The sequence below is a fragment of the Pseudorca crassidens genome, chromosome 16 (assembly GCF_039906515.1).
Source record: "Pseudorca crassidens isolate mPseCra1 chromosome 16, mPseCra1.hap1, whole genome shotgun sequence".
NCBI lineage: Eukaryota > Metazoa > Chordata > Mammalia > Artiodactyla > Delphinidae > Pseudorca > Pseudorca crassidens.
Window position 1 is genome coordinate 47,262,665 of NC_090311.1, and position 21,794 is coordinate 47,284,458.

The window sequence follows — 21,794 nt, forward strand, 5'->3', positions numbered from 1 at the left end:
CCTCCCAAAAACTCCCCCAACCCTCTGTAACTCTTATTTCCATTTCCATTTTTCACATGAGGAAAGAGACTCAGAAAGGTCAAGTAACTTTGTCAACGGCACACAGCTAGTAAGTCGTGATGCTGATATCCACACCCTAGGTTGCTTAATTCAAGAGAGCTGTGCTCTTTGCCTCTGCTCATGCCCTCCACCATGCTCTTTGGTTAGTTTCAGAGAGAAGCACAGAGACTCAGAGCTCCCTGGAGCCCAGACTGAGTGCCTCAGCACACAGTTGCTGCAGCCTCTCTGTGAACAGGTAAGCAGCAAGGTGTACGGGGCTGTGAACTTGCTGTGGGACGTTGGTGTGGGACCTGCTGTACCCTGCTTCTTTCTTCTGATTATTGAGAAGTCTGTTGCTTTTCCGGAAAAAGCTGACCCTATTGCATTGGCAGGTGAAAAAGCCACATTTAAGCAGATATGAAGCCAAGATGATGAGGGGCCTGATGGCAGCTATGGTGTCAGGGCATTCTGTCTCCTCTGGGAACCAAGTTCAGACTCAGTTATGGAACAACATGCTTCTGTTGTTGTTGTGATTATCTATGTCACATGAGGCTGCATAACAAACAGCCACAAAACACAACGACTAAAAACAATGATTTATTTAGCTTTTGATTCTGTGAGTTAGGAATTTAGGCTGTGCTCAGCTGGGAGGTTCTTCTGCACTCTGCAGGGTACTCTTGTGCATCTGTGATCAGTCTAATAAACCTGCTTGAAACCCATATGGGCCCATATCTTCCTGGACCTGGAACATTATGCATTTTGAAACTTTATTTATATATATCTTGATTCGTTGTCCCTCCACGGATCAGCCAAGGGCTGTAGCCAGCTTGATGTCAAATACACAGCTGGGGCCTTGGCAGGAGGCTGCAGAGTTCACCTCAAAATGCTTTTTCCTCTATTTAAAACTCTATTTGTGGGACTTCCCTGGTGGCACAGTGGTTAAGAATCCGCCTGCCAATTCAGGGGACATGGGTTTGAGCCCTGGTCCGGGAAGATCCCACATGCTGCGGAGCAACTAAGCCCACATGCCACAACTACTGAAGCCCGTGTGCCTAGAGCCCGTGATCTGCAACAAGAGAAGCCACCGTGATGAGAAGCCCGTGCGCTGCAACGAGGAGTAGGCCCTGCTCGCCGCAACTAGAGAAAGCCCATGTGCAGCAACAAAGACCCAGTGCAGCCAAACATAAATAAACAAAACAAAACTCTATTTGCTATTTTCCCAATGAAAATCGTTTTTTTTCTTTTTCTGATTCCATAAATAATGTGTGTTTATCGTTGAAACATTTTGAACAATAGATAGAATTCTAGGGAGGAAAGTCAGAACCCTCTGCAGCCCCATCATTCTGTGTTCAGGACCTGGGGTCACGGGCCCAGCCTGTCCTGAGCACAGTGAGCAGAGGCAGGGTCAAAGTGGGGTGAGGAAGAGACGGCCTGCACCCTTGTACCTCGAAACAACCCCCGTGGCTCTGCAGCCCTAACTTCTCTGGGCCTCAGCCTCCTCATTGGCAAAGCGGATATAACTCGTGGGGTGAAGGGGCAGTAGTGGGTACACACGTGTGTGGGGGCTTTTGCTAGATGGAAGCTGTTTCTACTGTTAATTGTTGCTCCTTCTCTGACCGCTGGCCAGCGTTCTTCCAGCTGAAGTTCCCCCAGATCTTCAGGAAGGCCGACAGCTCAGCTCTGGTTCTGCTCTCCCAGAAAACTCACGGCTAGCAGCTTCTTCTGGAAAGGGTTTCCTGCAGAGAAAGGGAAAGGTGAGCAGAGAGGACCAAAGGGCACTCCCAAGAGAGGTGTGAGCAAGGAGGCATGTGTGGCTGACACAGCAGCTGAAAATGGGCAGGGTCCTGCCGGGGGTCGGGGTCCCTGGGCTGAGATTTACAGAGAACTGGACTAAAATCATCCTGAACTTTGAAATTCAGGGCAATAGGTGTTATTGAGTGGCCTTGCTGTAGACTCTGTGTAGGACAGAAGTTTGAAGATAGCAGGTCCCAGCGTTCAGGAAGTTCACAGCCGTTGGCGTGGATGGTGGCAGAACAGGGGACGTGGTAAGAGAGCTGAGAAGGCTGAATGTACTTGGAAAGGGCCTTCTGAACAGGTGACACGTGGGAGCAAAGGAATGGGTGGGACAGTCAGGGAGAGAGATTCTCCAGGTTGGTTGGCACATAGGGCAGTAGGGGTTGGACGAGTGTGGGGAGTCGGGGCGCAAGAGTAGCCACGCCAGCCTGCCCCAGCCTGGAAGTCCGTGACGACAGGAGGGACCACGTTGGGTGACCTCTACTTGTGGCTCCGGGGACCCCTGACTCCTGGCAGGCAGGCTGGTCTCTGCTGAGGGGCCAGCTTGCTACACCTGTGCTGCAGGTTGAGATCAGGGATGGTCCCAGGATAACGCCTTCTGCCAGAAACAGCTCTGGCACCAGCGGTCAGAGCCACTTCCGGTGTTTAGATAAAAAGCATCCCTTCCTCGATGCATGACACTGACATGAGCTGCAAAACTGTTTTAATAACCACACAAGCCCACAGTGACCACGGGGATCAATGCCCCTGGATCTGTGACAAACCTCTCCCAAGCAGGCTGTTCACTGAGGAGGCTGTCCCTGACAGGCCTTCTGTCTGAGCATCAGTAGCCCTTTGGGAACGTCAGACCCAGATGCCCCCAGAAGGCCTTGTCTGCCTGTCTGTCTGTTGCAGAGAGATTTGCTTAATGTGCTCAACTAATTAGGGATGAGCTGAGCTTGGGGCAGCCTCAAGACATCCTCTCCTCTGCGGCCCTGGTGCCACACTCCCCTCCAGCCCCTGCTGCCCTCCAAGGCCACTCTCAGGGCCTCATGAACTTGGAGGGGGAGGGATGGACTGGCATCAGGGAGGCCTTGTTCATCTTCTTTGGCTTTTCTTCATAACCACTCGCTAAAGACGCTTCTGAGGGACACCCTGGCTGGATGTTTGGCCTCTTGAGACAGAAGTCCTGCCAGGAACCCATGGGGGACAGATTAGAAGGCCCACCCAACCCTATCACTCACTGGTGTTAGATTTGGGTGAGTTTCTTAACCTCTTGGAGCCTTGACTTCCTGCAAAATGGGTTGAGAATGGGCACCCCATAGGGTGCCCATTCTCAGCCCATTTTAGATGGCTGGGTCTAAATAATGGTGGCATTAAAGCACTTCCTGCGTCACAAGTGTGCTACAAACATGGAGTATTGTGAAACTGAGAATCGCTCTTCATGCACACTACTGATTCAATGTCCAGAGCTGGAAAAACGTTTCATCGGATCTAAATCTAAAGGTATTTTCGTTTTTGAAAACTCTTGTTGCATATAATATGTATTTATTTTGAGACATATAAAAGACTATGTGATCATGCATGAATTATATCACTGAGAATGAAGTGGGCACCTAAATGAACAGCTAGAACATCACCAAAACCACACCCACTTGTAAGACATCTGCTCTGAGATGCCCAGCCTAGCTAGGGCCTCAGCACAGTTGAGCTCCATTTCATTGAAACCTGCTTGCTGCTGGCTCTGGGCAAGGGACTGCTGCTGGTGGGCAGGGGGAAGTGAGGCCATGGGAGAAGCCCAGTTCTGGACCTGGGGGTCCAGCTCCATGGAACTTGACTTTGATTTCTCTCCTCTACTGTGAGTGACTCTGCGTGTTTCTTCAGTTCTCCAGGCCGGAGTTCGCCCTGCTGGCTGGAGAGGCCCCGGTGATCTTGTATCTGCCTGGAACAATTGTGGTAACTGCTGGGTTCGACTGGGTAGGGCTGGAGGTTGGCGAGGGAAGTGACCAGCTGGGCAGGCCACAAGGCTGACTGAGCTCTGAGGGGCTCACTCTCTCCTCCAGGCACCTGCCAGCCCTCGCCAAGTCACACTCATACTTCACGTCCTCTCTTCAGCATCCTCTTCCCCTTTAAGAGGAACCCCCTGTGACTTCTGACGGAGTCCTGATTGTCCTTCCAGACGAGCTCTGTCTTATTCTTCCCATTCAGTCAGGAAATATTCTTGAAGCAGCTAGTAGGTACCAGGCACTACTCCAGACCCTAGATCTCCGATATGAACAACGCAGAGTCCTCTTCATGTGGAGCTTGCCTTCTAGAATATATGCATATGCATTTGTCTGTTTTCTGGGGAGGAAAAGCCAGTTTCCCTTCCCTTGGCTCTGCTGCCCCAGCTCAGGCGGACCTGGACTGGGGGTGAGTGACAGGCTTGTCCCTCCTGGGGCCCAAGGAAAGAGCTGTGGTGCTGTCGGCCCAGAGTGGGTACAGCCACTGCCATGCCCTGCTCTGAGATGCCTGACTGGGACCCTTCCTGAACCAGTCCCCCGGGGAGGACGGGAGGGATGGTGGAATATATAAGCCGGGGGCTGCCCTGGGTGGAAGGTGGCAGAGGTTGCAGGGTAGGGAGTGGGAGGCAGAGACTGGACGGGGCCTGGGGCACCAGGGAACAGAGGAGCTGGCAGCCAGACCCCATTACCAGAGGTGGGGAGGCAGGATCACTGTGAACCCACGCTCCTTGTGCGTGCTCCAATGGGACATCACTTAGAAAGCACACATTCAAGGATACAATTATTACAAATTTCAAGAGGGCAACTGCAGAGCATTAAACCGAAGCACTGGGTGCTTCACAGCACCTTCCACACCCTCCCCGCCCCAGCATGCGCACATATGGTAAACAACCGCCCCAGGGGACACAGGTGTGCAGGACAGGCAGGAACCAGGGTGGCTAAGAGTGTGCCATGTGGTCAGCCCTGCCTGGGATCATGGGAGAGCTCTCCCTCCTACAGGGTCCTCAGACCTGCCCGGGCCCCTGGGGTGTGGGGCTGCCCCTGGGTGTAGGAAGGTCATGGTGTGGTGGCAGGCATGGTCTCAATGGCACTAAAGCCAGCTGTAGCGTCCACCCATGACTGTCTTTTAATGAGGACACTTTGAGGAGGTCTGGGCCAGGCCTCAGTCTAGGCTTTGGGGCACAGGGGATACTCAGCCCCCGTCCTTAGGGAGGCTGGGCCCCTGAGCAGAAAGCATCGGGGGAGCAGAGAAGGGAGAGGGTGGCTTGACCCTCCAGGCCACAGACAAAAGGTCTTGAGCCTGATCTGGGAAACTCATAGGAATTTGCCATGTGGGGAGGGAGAGGAAGAGCTTTCCAGGCAGTGGGCAGTACGTGCAGAGACTCAGGCAGACAAGACTTTGTGGCGGCAGAATGATGGGCTGTTCTGGGCGGTTGAGCCCAGGCAACAGTGGTTAGGGTGGGGCTACAGAGGCCATGAATCTGGAATTTGTCTGAGCAGGGTGAAGTGACAGAAGGCATATCTTTGGATGCGGCTCTGCTGATGAATTTCTCGGTTCACAGTAATCACCTTAGCGCCAGCCCTCTCTCTTCCTTGGATCTGTGCCCACCCAAATTCTCTCTGCTGTGCTCTGTGAAGGCCTGGGGGTCAGTATCAGGTTGTCCAGTACTCCTGGGGGTGTACGCTTCACCACTGTGGTCCTGGGCAGTCCTCTAGAGAAGCAGAGCTCAAGGGGCAGCCACGATTTCTGCAGGGGAGAGATCTGTTACATGTGGCTCCCCAGCCTTCCTGCCCCTGCAGAGGCTGGCAGAGAGCACGGATTTGAGTCTGGTTCTGCCTTTTACTAACTGTGCAACTCTGGGCAAGTCCCTTACCGTCTGTGAGCCTTGCTTCTCCTCTGCTGAACAGGAATCACAAACGTACTTATCTCTTCGGGTTGTTTGTCAGTTAAATGAGAAAATACATATAAAGTGGTTAGCACAATAGCTAGCCCATGGTAAAGACTCTATGTCTTGTAGTTGTTGTTACAATTTATACCATTCTTGTTTTCAGACCAAAAAAGGGAAGTCCTATTTGGCTCTCCGGGCCCTCTGTGTAATGCTGCTGAACGGGCAGTGCTTGGAGGTGAGATGTGACATCACGTCGACAGTGGGAGCCGTCTTCAGCGCTGTTGCGTCCTTTGCCAACCTTGGGGAGCTCACTTACTTTGGCTTGGCTTACATGAAAGGTAAGTGGCTCCCAGGTAGCCCACAGCTGGGCTGGTGCCTCAGGTAACCCCGCTGTCTAGGTACCTAAGTGCTATTTCTTCTAACAAAACTGCTTGAGACTGGGACATTGCCCCTTGCACACCTAGACCTTAGTCAGTATGTCAAGTCCTCATGTGCAAACTGTCAAGTAAGTGCAGAGGATGGTAAGGAAACAATGCTTGTAAGATGTTGTAGCTTCTGTGATTTGCTGGGTCTGGTTGACCAATCTCAGTGCCTTGAGGTTAGACAAGCAAATGTGAGAAACATTTTCGTCTAGGTGGGAATGCAAAATGGTGCAGCCACTATGGAAAACAATATGGCAGTTCCTCAAAAAATTACCAATTTACCCTATGATCCAGCAATTCCACATTGACATACATACCCAAAATAATTGAAAGCAGCATCTCTCAGAGATATTGGTATTCCCATGTTCATAGCAGCATCATTCACAGTAGCTAAAATGTGGAAGCAACGCAAGTATCCACTGACGGATGAATAGACGAGTAAAATGTGGTATATACGTACAATGGAAGATTATTCCGCCTTAAAGAGGAAGGGAATTCTGACACATAGACGGCTAGATGACACACAGAGGCTACAACATAGATGAGCCTCGAGGACATTATGCCGAGTGAAATAAACCAGTTACAAAAAGGCAGATATCGTTTGATTCCACTTATGTAAGGTACCTAGAGCAGTCAAATTCATAGGGACACAAAGTAGAACGGTGGTTGCCAGCGTCTGGGTGGAGGAGGAAATGGGAGTTATTGCTTCATGGGTACAGACAGAGCTGCAGTTTTACAAGATGAAAAAGTTCTGGAGATGGATGTGGTGATGGGGTTGTACAACAGTGTGAATGTACCTAATTCTCCTGAACTATATACTTAACTGTGGTTAAGACAGTCAATTTTTTTTTTTTTTTTTTTTTTTTTTTTTGCGGTACGTGGGCCTCTCACTGTTGGGGCCTCTCCCATTGCGGAGCACAGGCTCCGGACGCGCAGCCTCAGCGGCCATGGCTCACGGGCCCAGCCGCTCCACGGCATGTGGGATCTTCCCGGACCGGGGCACGAACCTGCGTCCCCTGCATCGGCAGGCGGACTCTCAACCACTGCGCCACCAGGGAAGCCCCAAGACGGTCAATTTTATGTTGTGTGTATTTTACCACAATAAAAATAAAAATGAGTCCATCTAATCATCCAGGACTAATGGGAAATCAGCACACCCACCCCAGGAGCCTAAGTTAAGAACCCCTTCTGAAGATCCAGAAGGAAAGGGTTTTTACACCTTCCCAGCTCTGCCCTTTTGTTAAAGGGAGTCTTTATTTCCATCTACCGCAAAGATCCCTTCGTTGTAGTGGACGCTCTTTAACCACTGTGTGGAGTGATGGGAAGCAGGCTGAGCTGGGATCACACAGGCCTTCAGGTTAAACCCTGCTCCACCAGCCCACCTTGCTAGGTGTCATGATCTCCGTGTTCCTCTATTCTCCCATCCCCAGTGGGAGAAGCTTATCAGCTTGCGGTAGGATCACTCAGTGTGCCATGGTGGGTAGAGGGCGGACCTTACCTCTCATAGTTCTCAGCAGACCTCTGAAAAATCCCTCTCCCAAGTAAGAGCAACATTATATGCTTCGATGTTGTCAGTTGATGTTTGCTCAGTCTTTCCTCAAGTGTGAATAGAAGAACCTGCAGGAAACATTTTTATTGATCTGTAACATGCAGCCTTAATAAAACCAGTGCGCTTGCTCTGGGAGAAAAACCTTAAGGCTTCTCCCCTACTTTCCCTCCCAGTCAGCTGCCCACCCCTGGACCCCTTCCATGTGGACATCCTAGACCTACTCAGCTGGGGCCTCCTGGGTAAATCACTCAAGAGTGACAGTCAGGGGTTTGGACATAAACCCATTTGGGAGGGTCTGCCAGCCAAACTGTAATGGGGACCTGCCCATCCCTTGGGAAGACGTGACCCAAAGGGAAGGGTGAATTGGTGTGGGGAGTCAGGTTCAGCAGCCAGGGCTGAGGACACAGCGGGCAGAGGTCTGGACGCTGCGTGGTGAGGGCAGAGTGTGGAGAAGGGCATGGGGCAGAGCAGGGCTGGGGCAGACCTGCAGGGGTTCAGGGGGAGTGGCCAAGGGCACCCAGGAGGGGTGGTGAGGGTCAAGCTTTGCCTTGAGGAGAGCAGGGGCTCGAGGTGGGGCCTCCAGTGGCTGGAGCTGATTCATCCTCCCTCCCAGAGGTGCTAGAAGGCAAACTTAACTGCAGTTGAAGTCCTGAGCTTGGGTTGGTGGAGTTTTCAAGGTGGCAACATTCAGGTCAAAAGACAAAGGTGACTCCACTTACGCCATGTCTTAGTCATCTCAGGTTATCACAAAATGCTGTAGACTGAGTAGCTTAAACAACACACATTTATTTCTCAGAGTGCTGGAGGCTGGAAAATCCAGGGTCAGGCTTCGAGCATGGTCATGTTCCTGGTGAGGGCCCTCCTCTTGGCTTGCAGATGGCCACCTCCTCACTGCGTCCGCACATAGCAGAGAGAGACAGCTCTGGTCTCTTCCTCTTCTTATTACACTAATCCTATCATGGGGGTCCCACCCTCATGACCTCATCTAAACCTAATTACTTCCCAAAGGCCCCACCTACAAATAACATCACACCTGCAGGGGGTAGGGTTTCAATATATGAATTTGGGGGATACAAACATTCAGTCCATAACACTCTGGCTGGAGAGATGTGGGCATGGTCCAGCTGATGCACCTGGCCCATGGCAGAAATGGAATAAATACTCAGTTCTTTGTTTTTTAATTTTATTTCCATAAGATGGTAGCTGGGAGGCAGATGTTAAGTGATATCTTCTCTAAGATAAATAATCATATTTTCTCCTCTGGGTGCTGAGTTTCTCTTCCCTGACACTCTCCTCTTTATCCCCTGTTCTTGATCTCTCATGGACCCAACAAAGGTCCTGTGGTACTAGCTATCCAGATGACTTGCTCCCTGTTCTCTCCTGTACTCAATTGGCTCTTGTCTGACCCTCCGGGCAGAGCTCAGGGCTGTGAGTCTGAGGGGTGGTGCCTCACCGACTGCTTTTCCCTCTAAATACTCTCTACTTCCATTTCAGGCAAAGAGTTCTTTTTCCTGGACGCTGAAACCAGGGTGTGCAAAATAGCCCCCGAAGGCTGGAGTGAGCAGCCCCAGAAGAAGAGCTCCCCGGATACCTTCACGCTCTTTCTGAGAATAAAGTTCTTTGTCAGTCACTATGGGCTGCTCCAGTGAGTGCTGCACACTTCTTTGTTTGTTCCTTAAGGTGTTTATGTACTTCCAGGCTGACATTAGAGATAATGGGTCTAGGCACGTGCTTGGCAAACTAATGTGCATATAAATAACAACAGTTACTGTGGCTGATCTTCTGTTGATTGGATTCCAATATGACAGAAAAGGGGGAAAAGTCAGTATTTGGGGACAGGCCCTGGTCAAAATGAGAACTTACCCTTTTGTTTCAAACATATGCCGGTCAAGGTCAAGTTCTCTCTCCCCTGACCCCAACATGCCCCGCCTCCCAGCAGCCCAGTGGTGAGGGTTCGAGGAAAGGGTCACCGGTTTGGGGTTGGATCACTGTCTCTATTCCTTTGCTTACTAGCAACACCATCTCACTGAACATCAGTTTTCTCACTTGAACCACAGGAACAAACATCTCCATGGTTGTGGGAGATGACTGGCACAGAGTAGACCTCAGTGAGTAACAGGAAGCGTGGTGTGGGTGAAGGAGGCCGCCTTTGTCTTACTGGCATTGCCCTCTGGGTTCTATTGACTTGTGTCTCATCTTCTCTCCTTTTCCTGCTTCCCAGGCTTTAGTGGTCTCCCTCACCCTCAGCATTCCAGTGACCTTTATTCCTGCATCTCTTTCCCAGGCACAGTTGGACAAGGCACCAATTTTACCTGCAGCTTCGGAGAGACATCCTGGAGGAGAAGCTGTACTGCAATGACGAGATGCTGCTGCAGCTGGGGGTCCTCGCCCTGCAGGCTGAGTTTGGCAGTTACCCAGAGGAGGTAGGGGTAGAGACTGGGGTCCCTTGGGTGGGGTCACTGGAGAAGCAATTATGGGATGGGGGGAACAGTTAGAAATGTGAAGACTGAGCCTGTGTTTTTAGCACCTATCAACTGCTGAGATTGGGGTAAACTGCAACCCTCCATCCATTCATCCAACAAACAACCATCAAGTGTTCTTTGCTAGACTCTGGGGGATACAAAGGTCAACAGGTCAAGTTTATACATTGCAATGTAGTTCTAATCTAAGGTCTTGCCTAAAAACAGTAATTTACTAATTTACTGCGTTCTTATAATCACTGGTTTCAAATGGTTTGTGCCATAACCCCTGATAAAAAATGACAGACGTTTACCACCCAACCTGTACACATGTGTCCATGTAACAGAATTGAGGCGAAAGTTTAGGAAATCAGATGCACCCTTTCTACATGTGATACACATTGGTCTTTCCTATTCTATTCTAGTTAATTTATAAATGCAGGCTATGAACCACAAGATTGATTTCACAGCTCACTAATGGATTGCAGGTTGCAGTTCGAAAAATACGTTTCAGACTACACCAGTATCATCTTGCTTTCCTCCCAGCACATCTTCAGAAGGTGCCACCACGTCTGGAGCCTTCTAAGTCCTTCTTCATCCCCTCACGTTTTTCACCACCCAGGATGGTGTATCCATTTCCTCATCAGTCTTACTGTAGGTCTCTCCATTAGAATGGGATCCGCCAGAGGGTAAAGGTTTTGTGTGTTTTGTTCTGCCATTTCCCCAGCACCAAAGCAGTGTCTCAAACACAGGCCGTTTGCTCAAGAGTATTGGTCTAAGGAGTGGATGGATGAATGGAGTACAGGCTCCTGGCTGGATAAGACTGTGGATAAAAGTCATCCATCAGGGGAGTCCGCAGCTTGCTTGTCAGGGAAACGTAGCTCAGTTCCCAACACCCTGTCCTTCTGACCCTCCCTTCCCTGCTCCCACTTCAGTCCACAAGGACTGAGACTTCGCTTTCTCCTCCGGGCACCACCCTCCCCCCTGGCCTGGGTGGGCAGTCTCCCAGGGCTGGCCTGGCCCCCGGAACCCCTCCCTGCCCCTTTGACAAGCCTGCAGGCCTGTCACTGCTTACACTGGAGCTCCTTCCTGTCTCCTCAGTCCCCAGAGCTGGGGTCCTAACCATGCCTAGGCCAGCTCCCTCCTGCCCTTGTACTGCTACTTGGGGGGCGGGGGGTCTCGGGAGGAGAGGGGCCCAGGCTCATGGATGGTGCTGTCAGCCAGGGGTGCCCCGGTGAATCAGTCACCGTCCTAGCTGCAGTATCTTGTCCAGACCTGTGTGCGGCTCATTTGGACGGGCGGGGTGCAGATTGGGGGGGTAGGGAGGGCGGCCTCCAGGGACAGAACGTTGGGCTGCCCTTAGTAGGCGCTATGGAGCAAAGGAGTGGGCCTGAGTTTTGGGGTCAGACAGAAACCAGGTCCAAGCCCTGACTCTTTTGTTAAGTAGCTAAGTGGCCTTGGGCACGTTGTCTCTCTGAGTCTCGGCCTTTTCACCTGAAAAATGGAAATAGTAGTAGGTCAAAGCTGCTGTAAGGGTGGAAGGTGGTGACGTACGTATGTGGCCCGGCATGTAGCAACTGCTGTTTGCAAGCTTCCCTTCCCCTACCCCAGAAGCAGGAGTGCTCTGCTGTAAAACAAAACAAAGACTAACTTTCAGTCTATGGATTCAGACACGCTGTTTAACCCGAGACCCTAACTCTAGGGCTGATAGTTGGTGGAAACTGTGGGCCAGATCCACTGAAGGCAGCTGGGAACACACAGGCCCAGACTTTTCTTATGGGATCACTTGCCCCGAGGCTCCAGGGGCCCAGACCTGACTCTAGGCGCCCAGTTCTGGCAACCCCCTGCGCCTTTGGCCTGCCCAGTTTCTGACTGGCCTCACCTAGCTGCTGCCTCAGCCCAATCTCATCCTTCACCTCCAGCTTCTTCCCCAGATCCTGCCTATCCTCAACCTCTCCAGCTGCTCTGGGGACCAGTGTGGTTCCAAGATGTTCTCTGCTGCCCCTGTGTGGCCTCCAAAGGCAGACTTTTTCCCTTTCTCTCTCTCTGTGTGTGTGTGTGTGTGTGTGTGTGTGTGTGTGTGTGTATAAAGGCAACAGATTACACACATTCATTCATTTGTGCAGCCACTCGCTCAGCCTTAATTTATGGAGGGCCTCCTCCATGCTTGCATCATCTAAGCCCGTGCCAACCCTGCAAAGCTGGTGTTATTTCTATCTGCATTATAGAAGAATTGCACCTCTGTGAGGTTAGGTAAGATAGTGAAAGCACAGCCAGGACTCACTTCTAGGGCCTCGTTTCACTATGTGCCAGGCACTGCGGTGGGCACATCAAAGGGCATTAGGGGGACTCAGAGGGGAGAGCCCCTCCCTGTGTCTGGGTCACTGAGTGGGCAGGAGGAGGAGGCTGTCCCGTCCAGCTCTGCAGGGATTTGATGGCAGCCTTAGCTACCGGGCTGCGAGGCTGGGGGGCACTGCCAGTCAGATCCAGGAGAAACTTCGTGTGCCCTCCTAAGGGGTGGATATTTTGTTTGATAAATGGTTCTGGTGCTGGAAAAAAAAAAAACCCATGATTTAGAAACCACTGTAGTGAAAGATTGGGAGCCACTGATGAATTCTAAGCAGGAAGTAACATGATTACATTTGCATTTTAAAAAGGGAGACAAAGACAATTTGGTACAAAAATAAATCTCCTTAATCACATCATTACTGTAGAACAACTTTCCTCTGGGTGCATTCTCTTCCAGCCTTTGACCACACGCAGGGATTTTATGCAGTTGTAAACGTTGCCACTTTCGATTTGCATTCTGCTTTCTCACTCCTTGGTATGTCTTCCCCTGGCTTTCCTAATGAGCTTTTGGGATAGCCATGCGGTATGCCTCAGCAGGGCTGGACCTTTGTTTACTTATTTGTTCTCTCACTGGTGGGCATCACCTAGAGGCGCCGTGTGAGTGGTAATAATACTATTATTATTGTTCCAGTTGCTTCTGATCTTTCTTTTTAACCTAAATGACATAGAAATAAATGTTCGTGCTGGAGTTGTTTTAGTTTCAGGCTGACCTCTCTAGGACATAGTCCTAGCAATGCGATGCCGGGTCAAAGGTCCTACATACTTACAAAAAAGCTTAGTAGACTTGTTTTAGAGCAGTTTGAGTCTCAAAGCAAAATTGAGTGGCAAGTGCAGAGATTTCCTAGATACCCTTTTGCCGCCACATACATAGCTTCCCCCACAATCAACGTCCTCCACCAGGGTGGTACATTTGCTGCAACTGATGAACCCACACGGACATATGGTTGTCCTCCAGAGTTCACAGTTACTTTTAGGGTTTGCTCTTGGTGTTTTACCTTCTATGGGTTTGGACAAATTTATAATGACACATACCCACTATCATAGTATCATACAGAGTAGTTTCACTGCCTTAAAAATCCTCTGTGCTCCACCTGTTCGTCTCTCTTTCTCCACCCAACCCCTGGCGACCACCAATCTTTTTATTGTCTCCATAGTGTTGCCTTTTCCAGAATGTCATAAGGTCAGAATCATCCAGCCTTTTCAAAATGGCTTATTTCACTTAGTGATATGTATTTATGTTTCCTCCATGTCTTTTCAACTTGATAGCTCATTTCCTTTTAGTGCTGAATAATGTTCCATTGTCTGCATGTACCAGAGTTTATTTATTCATTCACCTACTGACGGACCTCTTTTGCTCCCAAGTTTTGGCAACTATGAATAGAGCTGCTGTAAACATCCACGTGCAGGTTTCTGTGTGGACGTACAGTTCCAACTCCTTTGGGTACATACCAAGGATATCAGCGATTGCTGGATCATATGGTAAAAGTATGTTTAGTTTCATAAGAAACTGAAGAACTGTCTTCCAAAAGTGGCTGAACCATCGTGCGTTCCCACCAGTAATGAATGCAAGTTCCTGTTACTCTACATCTTTGTCAGCATTTGGTGTTGTCCGTGTTCTGGATTTTGGCCACCCTGATAGCATTCTGAATGCTTTTTTATGCACTGGATTGCTGAGCAATTTCTTTCCCTTTGCGTCTCTGAGCTGAGCTCAGAACTGGCATGGGCCAGCCCTCGGCTGGAGGATTCTCAGTCCACAGCTACATGGGGACTCCTGTGCCACACCAGGGGCATGGGGTGTAGTGGATGCTGTGCTGCTCCCTTCAGACCCCCTCATCAGACCGACTTGCCCAATCCCAGCCCCAAGAAGGCCAGATGCTCTTGGCTCCCAGCCGCCTCCCTCATGGGCAGTTGTCCTCAGCTGTGGGGACCTGTCTTGCCCAAGATTAGACTGCGAGGGGCTTCCTGAGACTAGGATGGCCTGATTCAGGAATACCAGGGAAGGGTCAGCTTCTCCATCTGCCAAGCTCTACTTTCCTCATTCCTTACAGTGAACCCTGAGACCACGCCTCCAGCTGCCTACCCCTCTCTGCCCCGGAGTCTGTACCAGGGAACCTAACATCAAAGTGATGCTGAGTCATGAAGATCTTCCTGCAACTCCTGGTGGGCTGCAGCCTCAGGTTCCCAGAAGAGTAGACTTGATGTAGGCTCTGGCCTGGGGCAGGGTGTGGGTGTCAGATCTTCTCTTGTTCAGGGGACAACTTCTTGATCACCTGTGGAGAGATGGTGCCACAGCCAATACCTCCCTTGTGAGAGGGGACAGTGTACTGGTAGCACATGCAGACAGAAGCGCTAAATGAATACATAGAAACAATGCTTTAGGGCCATGGTTTCGCTCTGCCTTTTGGGAAGTGGAGTGGTATTGTGGAATGTGTGAGGGCTTTGGGGGATGAAATCTTCTTTCTGTCACTTACAAGTGGTGTGACCTTGGCCCTGTTGAATGACTTCCTTTCTTGTTCATTTTGTGCATCTTGGCAATGACAATAATAATACTGTTCTCACAGGATTCCCATGAGGATAGAAAGAGCTAATGTGTTCTGGGCACCACGTGGCATACAGAAGGGGCTCAAAAACAGGTGGCTTCTTTCCTCGCTCCCTTCTGTTCCTGTCACATGGTTTGGCCCAATCTCTAATATGGTAGAAAATGATATCCCGGTGGGCACTTTAAAGGAGCAGACAGGCTCCTGTCCTGCTCAGATTCCCATAGAAGGCGTCTTGTGGCACCTCTTTTCTTCTGCATCTTTCCAGCAGGTAGAGAGTAAAGCCTACTTTCGAGTTGAAGATTACATCCCCGCAAGTCTGATTGAGAGGATGACGGCTCTCCGGGTCCAAGTCGAAGTCTCAGAGCTGCACCGTTTAAGTCCTGCGCTCTGGGGAGAGGATGCGGAGCTGGAATTCTTGAGGGTGAGGCCTTTGGACTCTTGAGAGGGTGTATCGGTGTTCAAGGGCACATAGTCGGCAATCCCCTCCAGAGATTTCTCTGGGGCTGGATGTGCTCAGACCCACAAGGAAGTATGACCAAGGGACTTGAGCCTTTGGGAGGAAGGAAGCTCCATCGCCCTGTGGGGCAAGGAGAGACGTTTGGAAGCAGACGGCATTGGAAATGATCCCCCCACATGGGTAAGATTTATTGGGCTGGGGTGCTTATGGCAGGGCCTTTCTTCAATCTTGGAGCTCACAGTCGCTATTCGGTGAGTGGGGGGAGACCACATTTCTCATAGAGACATTTCTGACAACTGAAATAAAAAACTTGAGTGCGAACCAAAAGCAAAGCCATTGGAAGACTTCAGGTTTGCAGCCTTCCGGGCAACTGTTCTCAGCACAGCATGGGTGGTGTGGTCCATACATATGGGTGCAGCTCTGGTCTACTCTTTCTTTGGCCCTTTAGCAAAAGCAGTGATATTTCAGTCCCTTATGTTTGTGGGCACACAGAGCCTCCGATGAATAGCTTTTGCTCACTCCACAACTTACACCTGCAGTGGACCAAGCACAGTAGCAAACAGACAGAAAGGACATGCTTCCTGCCCCCAGGGAGTCCCAAGTCTTGTAGGGAGGACAGATGGGTACCCAGAGGCATGCAACACTGTGATAACTGCCCAATGAGAACAATAAGAGTACCAGTTACTTTACTTCAGGGTAGGAGGGAATTGCCGCTCTGCCTGTGCAGGTAGAGCTTGGGGGCACGCGGGAGGAGGCCCCCAGCTTCCCCAGGGTTATGTGCCTGGTGAGGCCTTTAGATCTGGGGATCAGTTTCAAAAAGGAAACTCCAGGATTTATACATTTCTTTGTACAAAAGTCTCCTGAAGCAGGTAGAAATATTCTGTGTTTTCTTGCCTTTGATAGAGACAGTCATTTGAAAGCAGAACTGCCAAGGTGAGGTCTGTCCATTTTTTTTTTGGTCTGTCACTTGGAATTGTCTGCAACACCTAGCACAGTGTAATCCCTCAAGCATCTCATTTGAGAAGCCCTGGCAGAAAAGCGCTCACTGTCTTCCATTATCCAGCCTTCATGCGCGTCCTTGTTAAGGGGATGCAGCATTCCCTTGACGAGAGACAAGTGGGGACTTCAAAGCCATCAGCACACATCTGATGGAAAGTGGCCACAGGACCATAGAACCAGCAGAGAGACTAAGGACTCAGGTCTGCAGAGGCTCCTGCAGGCAGACGATGCCTGGCCCGCCTCTGCCCAGGCCCTGGCTTAGTGTACTGGGCTCACTGTGTCCCTCCTTCCTCTGGCTGAAGGATGACAAGTGGTTGTAAAGGAAGCCACCATCTCGTAAGCAAAAATGCGGAAATTTTTTAGGGCGTATCTTTGTTTTTTAACCGAACTATAGTTGATTTGCAATATTGCGTTAGTTTCAGGTGCACAGCAAAGTGATTTAGTTATATACATATATTGATATATATTTTTTCTGATTCTTTTCCATTATAAGTTATTACAACATATTGAATATAGTTCCCTGTGCTCTACAGTCAATCCTTGCTGTTTTTCTATTTTATATATAGTAGTGTGTATCTGTTAATCCCATAGTCCTAATTTATCTACCCCCACCACCGCCCACTGCTTTCCCCTTTGGTAATCATAAGTTTGTTTCTATGTCTGTGAGTTTGTTTCTGTTTTGTAAATAAGTTCATTTGTACTATTTTTTAGATTCCACATGTAAGTGATATAGTATCATATTTGTCTTTCTCTGTCTGAGTTACTTCACTTAGTATGGTAATCTCTAAACTTTCTTTTTTAGTCTTTGATGGAAAACACTAAATAGATTTGATTTGTATGTGATCTTACCAGTTTCAAGGCTACACCTATCTCTTATGATTACTGTGAAGATTAAATGAAATAAATGCATGAGAAATGTTTAGAATTGTTACTGAACTGAACTTAGTCCTCTCGCCCGTGCACAGTAAGGCCAATCTACGGACACCTGGCTGTGGTGAATGAAAGTGCAGCATTTATTGCAGGTGCCAAACAAGGAGAATGGGCAGCTCATGCTCAAAAGACCCAAACTCTCTGATGGCTTTCAGGGAAAGGTTTTTAAAGACAGGGTGAGGGAGAGGGCTGTGGGGTGTGTGATCAATTCAGGGACATTCTTTTGATTGGTTGGCAGTGAGGTAATTGGGAGTCAACATCATCAACCTTCTGGTTCCAACCAGTCTGGGGGTCTACATGCTGGTGGTGATCAGCATAGAGTTAACTTCTTCCTCCTGGTGGGGGTTTTAGTATCTGCAAAACAGCTCAAAAGATATGGCTCAGAATATTATCTATAGCCTTTGAGGAGGAATTACACGTTCTTAACTTTGTTTAACGGCCCTTATTAAATTGTCTTGCTTGACCGTTTTCCTTTGTTTTCTCACTTGTCTGATTAAATTTATTCTTTGGAACTCGGGGAAGGACTAGGAAGCTAAAGTTTTTCTACAATCAAGAGGCAGGCGGAAGACATGGTGGGGTCTGTGTGTGTGTCTATCCCAGGAAGGCCCCACAGGGTCCTGCTCCATTACAGAATGGCACTTTACCATTTTAAGAATTTTGTGGCTCCAAGTACTTCAGTATCATATCCCTCTCTATATAATTAAAAAATTAAAAATTAAAATAAATACTGAACAATTTAAAAAATGTAAGAAACTCTAAGAAAGGCATCTCTATTCTGATGATGACGACTTTAATTTTTTTTTTTTGAACTATCACATCAAATTCTTTTTTTTTTAAACATCTTTATTGGAGTATAATTGCTTTACAATGGTGTGTTAGTTTCTGCTTTATAACAAAGTGAATCAGTTATACATATACATGTATCCCCATATCTCTTCCCTCTTGCGTCTCCCTCCCTCCCACCCTCCCTATCCCACCCCTCGAGGTGGTCACAAAGCACTGAGCTGATCTCCCTGTGCTATGCGACTGCTTCCCACTAGCTATCTATTTTATGTTTGGTAGTGTATATATGTCCATGCCACTCTCTCACTTTGTCCCAGCTTACCCTTCCCCCTCCCCATATCCTCAAGTCCATTCTCTAGTAAGTCTGTGTCTTTATTCCTGTCTTGCCCCTAGGTTCTTCATGGCCATTTTTTTTTAGATTCCATATATATGTGTTAGCATATGGTATTTGTTTTTCTCTTTCTGACTTACTTCACTCTGTATGACAGACTCTAAGTCCATCCATCTCACTACAAATAACTCAATTTCATTTCTTTTTATGGCTGAGTAATATTCCATTGTATATATGTGTCACATCTTCTTTATCAATTCATCTGTCGATGGACACTTAGGTTGTTTCCATCTCCAGGCTATTGTAAATAGAGCTGCAATGAACATTTTGGTACATGACTCTTTTTGAATTATGGTTTTCTCACGGTATATGCCCAGTAGTGGGATTGCTGGGTCGTATGGTAGTTCTATTTTTAGTTTTTTAAGGAACATCCATACTGTTCTCCATAGTGGCTGTATCAGTTTACATTGCCACCAGCAGTGCAAGAGTGTTCCCTTTTCAAAACCACATCCTCTCCAGCATTTATTGTTTGTAGATTTTTTGATGATGGCCATTCTGACTGGTGTGAGATGATATCTCATTGTAGTTTTGATTTGCATTTCTCTAATGATTAATGATGTTGAGCATTCTTTCATGTGTTTGTTGGCAATCTGTATATCTTCTTTGGAGAAATGTCTGTTTAGGTCTTCTGCTCATTTTTGGATTGGGTTGTTTGTTTTTTTTGATATTGAGCTGCATGAGCTGCTTGCAAATTTTGGAGGTTAATCCTTTGTCAGATGCTTCATTTGCAAATACTTTCTCCCGTTCTGAGGGTTGTCTTTTCATCTTGTTTATGGTTTCCTTTGCTGTATCACATCAAATTCTTTAAAAGAATTTACCTAATTGTTTTGGGATGGTCCTGCTTTGTCATACTTTAAGTACATGCCTGGTCTGGCCATTGGATACTTCAGCACCAATGTCCAACAAATATCGTTTTGGATGATGATGATGATGGTGATGATAGTGACAGTGAGAGGGTCTCTCCAAAGTTAAACAAAGCGGGGAGGTTCAGGGTCCAGAAATGCAATCAAGATCATGTGAAGAGCTGTAGGCTTCGTAGGCAGTGTAACCTATCTGCACAGATTACTTACCAGCAGAAGGAGAAAGGTCAGCAAAGGGCTTGAGAAAGGAGCTCTCAAAAGCCATAATTTGTCCTCACTTTTGTGACCCCACCTGGGGATGAGAGAGATGAGGCAGGACATAGAGCCCTCTGCTCAGGGGTAGAGATGAGATACCAGATCTCACCAGTGAAACCCTTCTGAGAGGGTTTCAAATGCCTGGAGCAAAATGTCCCTGCTGTGAGCTGAGGTGCATCAACCGTTTGGTAAAAACTGGAGTCTTCCAGGTGAAGAAGAAGATGGTAGAGACCAGAATAGAGACATGATTACCATTCAGACATAAAAACATTTGTGTTAGGTTTATACTCTGGCCTGTTAAGACTTTGGTTGGCCTGATGCAGTTCCCAGCTCTGATTGACCCTCATGCCCCTGACAAAATTCCATCTCCTAAACTGGTAAACTGAAGACAGATCTTGTGCTGTGGGGACCCCACCAAAGCACTGCTACATGGTGAGAAGTGCCAGTGATTGGTCATTTTCTCTGCAGGATGTTCATGGCTCATCTTGCTTTAACAGTGATGCTAACCATTTGGAAGTTTGATTTCTGTGCCTGGGCCTCAGTTTTCCCATCTGTAAAATGAAGGGGTTGTACCAGATTGTATTGCAGTAGACTTTGGGAAAAAGGATTCTTTACTTTGAGATGATTCAAGAGAGTCTGAATTCTACAACTTTGTTCAGAATATTTTTACTCTATTTATTTGTACCATTTTCATAGTAACTGTGTTCCAAGTGTCTTAAGGTACTTCATTAGGAAAGGATTCCTTGGGTTAATAAAATAGAAAAACACTATCATATTAGAGGTACGGAGGAATTCTATAGTAAGGAGATCTGTTTAGTTCAGTGTTTCCTAAGCTTATCTGGCAATCCTACTCTTTTTTTTCAGAACATATGTGAAGGTGTTTTCTTCATGGAATGGTTTGAAATCCATTATTTTAGACCAATGTGCCTGTCTCTTCTTAATTGACCTTTTTCTCATTCCAGGTGACTCAGCAGCTCCCGGAATATGGTGTGCTGGTTTACCGAGTTCTCCCAGAGAAGACAAGGCCAGGAGGAGAGATGGCCTTGGGGCTCTGTGCCAAGGGGGTCATAGTGTACGAAGTGAGAAACAACAGCAGAATTGCGACTTCACGGTTTCAGTGGAGAGAAATTGAAAAGATTTTGGCCTATGTGAGTGTCACTCAGTTGCTTATGACCCATGCTTCATTTTTCTTTGATCTGTTATCCCTTTAAAGAGCGATAGGTCAGGTGATCTTCTCCTAAGAAGATAAGCTCACAGCCTGTCAGCTAACCTGTACTCCGATGACTGTTACATATTTGGAAGAAGTCTACCAGGGGGTTTGAGGGTCCCCACGAGGCCATTTCTTCTCTGCCATCCGTCACCTAGTTCCCCCTCACCCCCATGGGCAGCCATTGGCCTAAAGGACTACACTTTCCCTCTGGGTGAAGTTCTTTTAATTTGGGGAATCTATTGATGTTGAGAGCAAGGTTGGAGGTGGGAGATGGGGGAGGAGAGTGTATAGTAGGTGCAATGGAGTCTGCATGCTTTTGAAACATTTTCCTTGTATTTTAATTTTCCCTTTGCACACATTGTACCGAGGCATCTGGCCTGTCTCCCATGGACTACAGGTGTGCAAACCTTTGTCAGCCATTTAAACAAAACAAAACAACAACCCTATTAAATGTACAATGTTTGAAATAACATTTGAACACCATTTTCTTGAATTCAGTTACAATAAATTTGACATCAAAAACATTACGTGTGTCCCCATAGCAGAGAATGCTCCAGTAGCTAATCTACCTGCCTGTCCTGTGGGTCAGTATCCCATAACTTCAGCAACGATTTCATTATAAAACATGAAGTTGTTTGACTTGTGGCTCAGGAAACATTTTAGTTTTTCTTTCTATTGAATTTTCTCTTTGGTTTTAAAATTTTTCCTACTAATGAGATATTTTTTCATTATCTATTCTTTGGTTTTTGTTTTCATTATCATTATCTAATGTTAAAGTTTCCTAAGCAGAACATAATTGATTTTATTCATTTTCTCAGTGTTTCTCCCATCTTGACTACTGAAGTTGATGTAATTGTTAAAGTGTGATTCTTGATAGAATTTCATA

General features: G+C 47.9%; 1 protein-coding gene across 1 annotated transcript in view; it reads left to right on the top strand.

Annotated features, from left to right (window-relative positions):
• FRMPD2 (FERM and PDZ domain containing 2) overlaps nt 1-21,794 on the top strand; it is an 83,662-nt gene that overhangs the window by 17,614 nt on the left and 44,254 nt on the right. The window contains exons 6-13 of the mRNA XM_067710264.1: nt 208-295; nt 1,667-1,793; nt 3,697-3,768; nt 5,868-6,042; nt 9,170-9,320; nt 9,960-10,098; nt 15,292-15,444; nt 20,661-20,846. Of these exons, the coding sequence (XP_067566365.1) occupies nt 208-295; nt 1,667-1,793; nt 3,697-3,768; nt 5,868-6,042; nt 9,170-9,320; nt 9,960-10,098; nt 15,292-15,444; nt 20,661-20,846 (1,091 nt within the window). The remainder of the gene's footprint in view (nt 1-207; nt 296-1,666; nt 1,794-3,696; nt 3,769-5,867; nt 6,043-9,169; nt 9,321-9,959; nt 10,099-15,291; nt 15,445-20,660; nt 20,847-21,794) is intronic.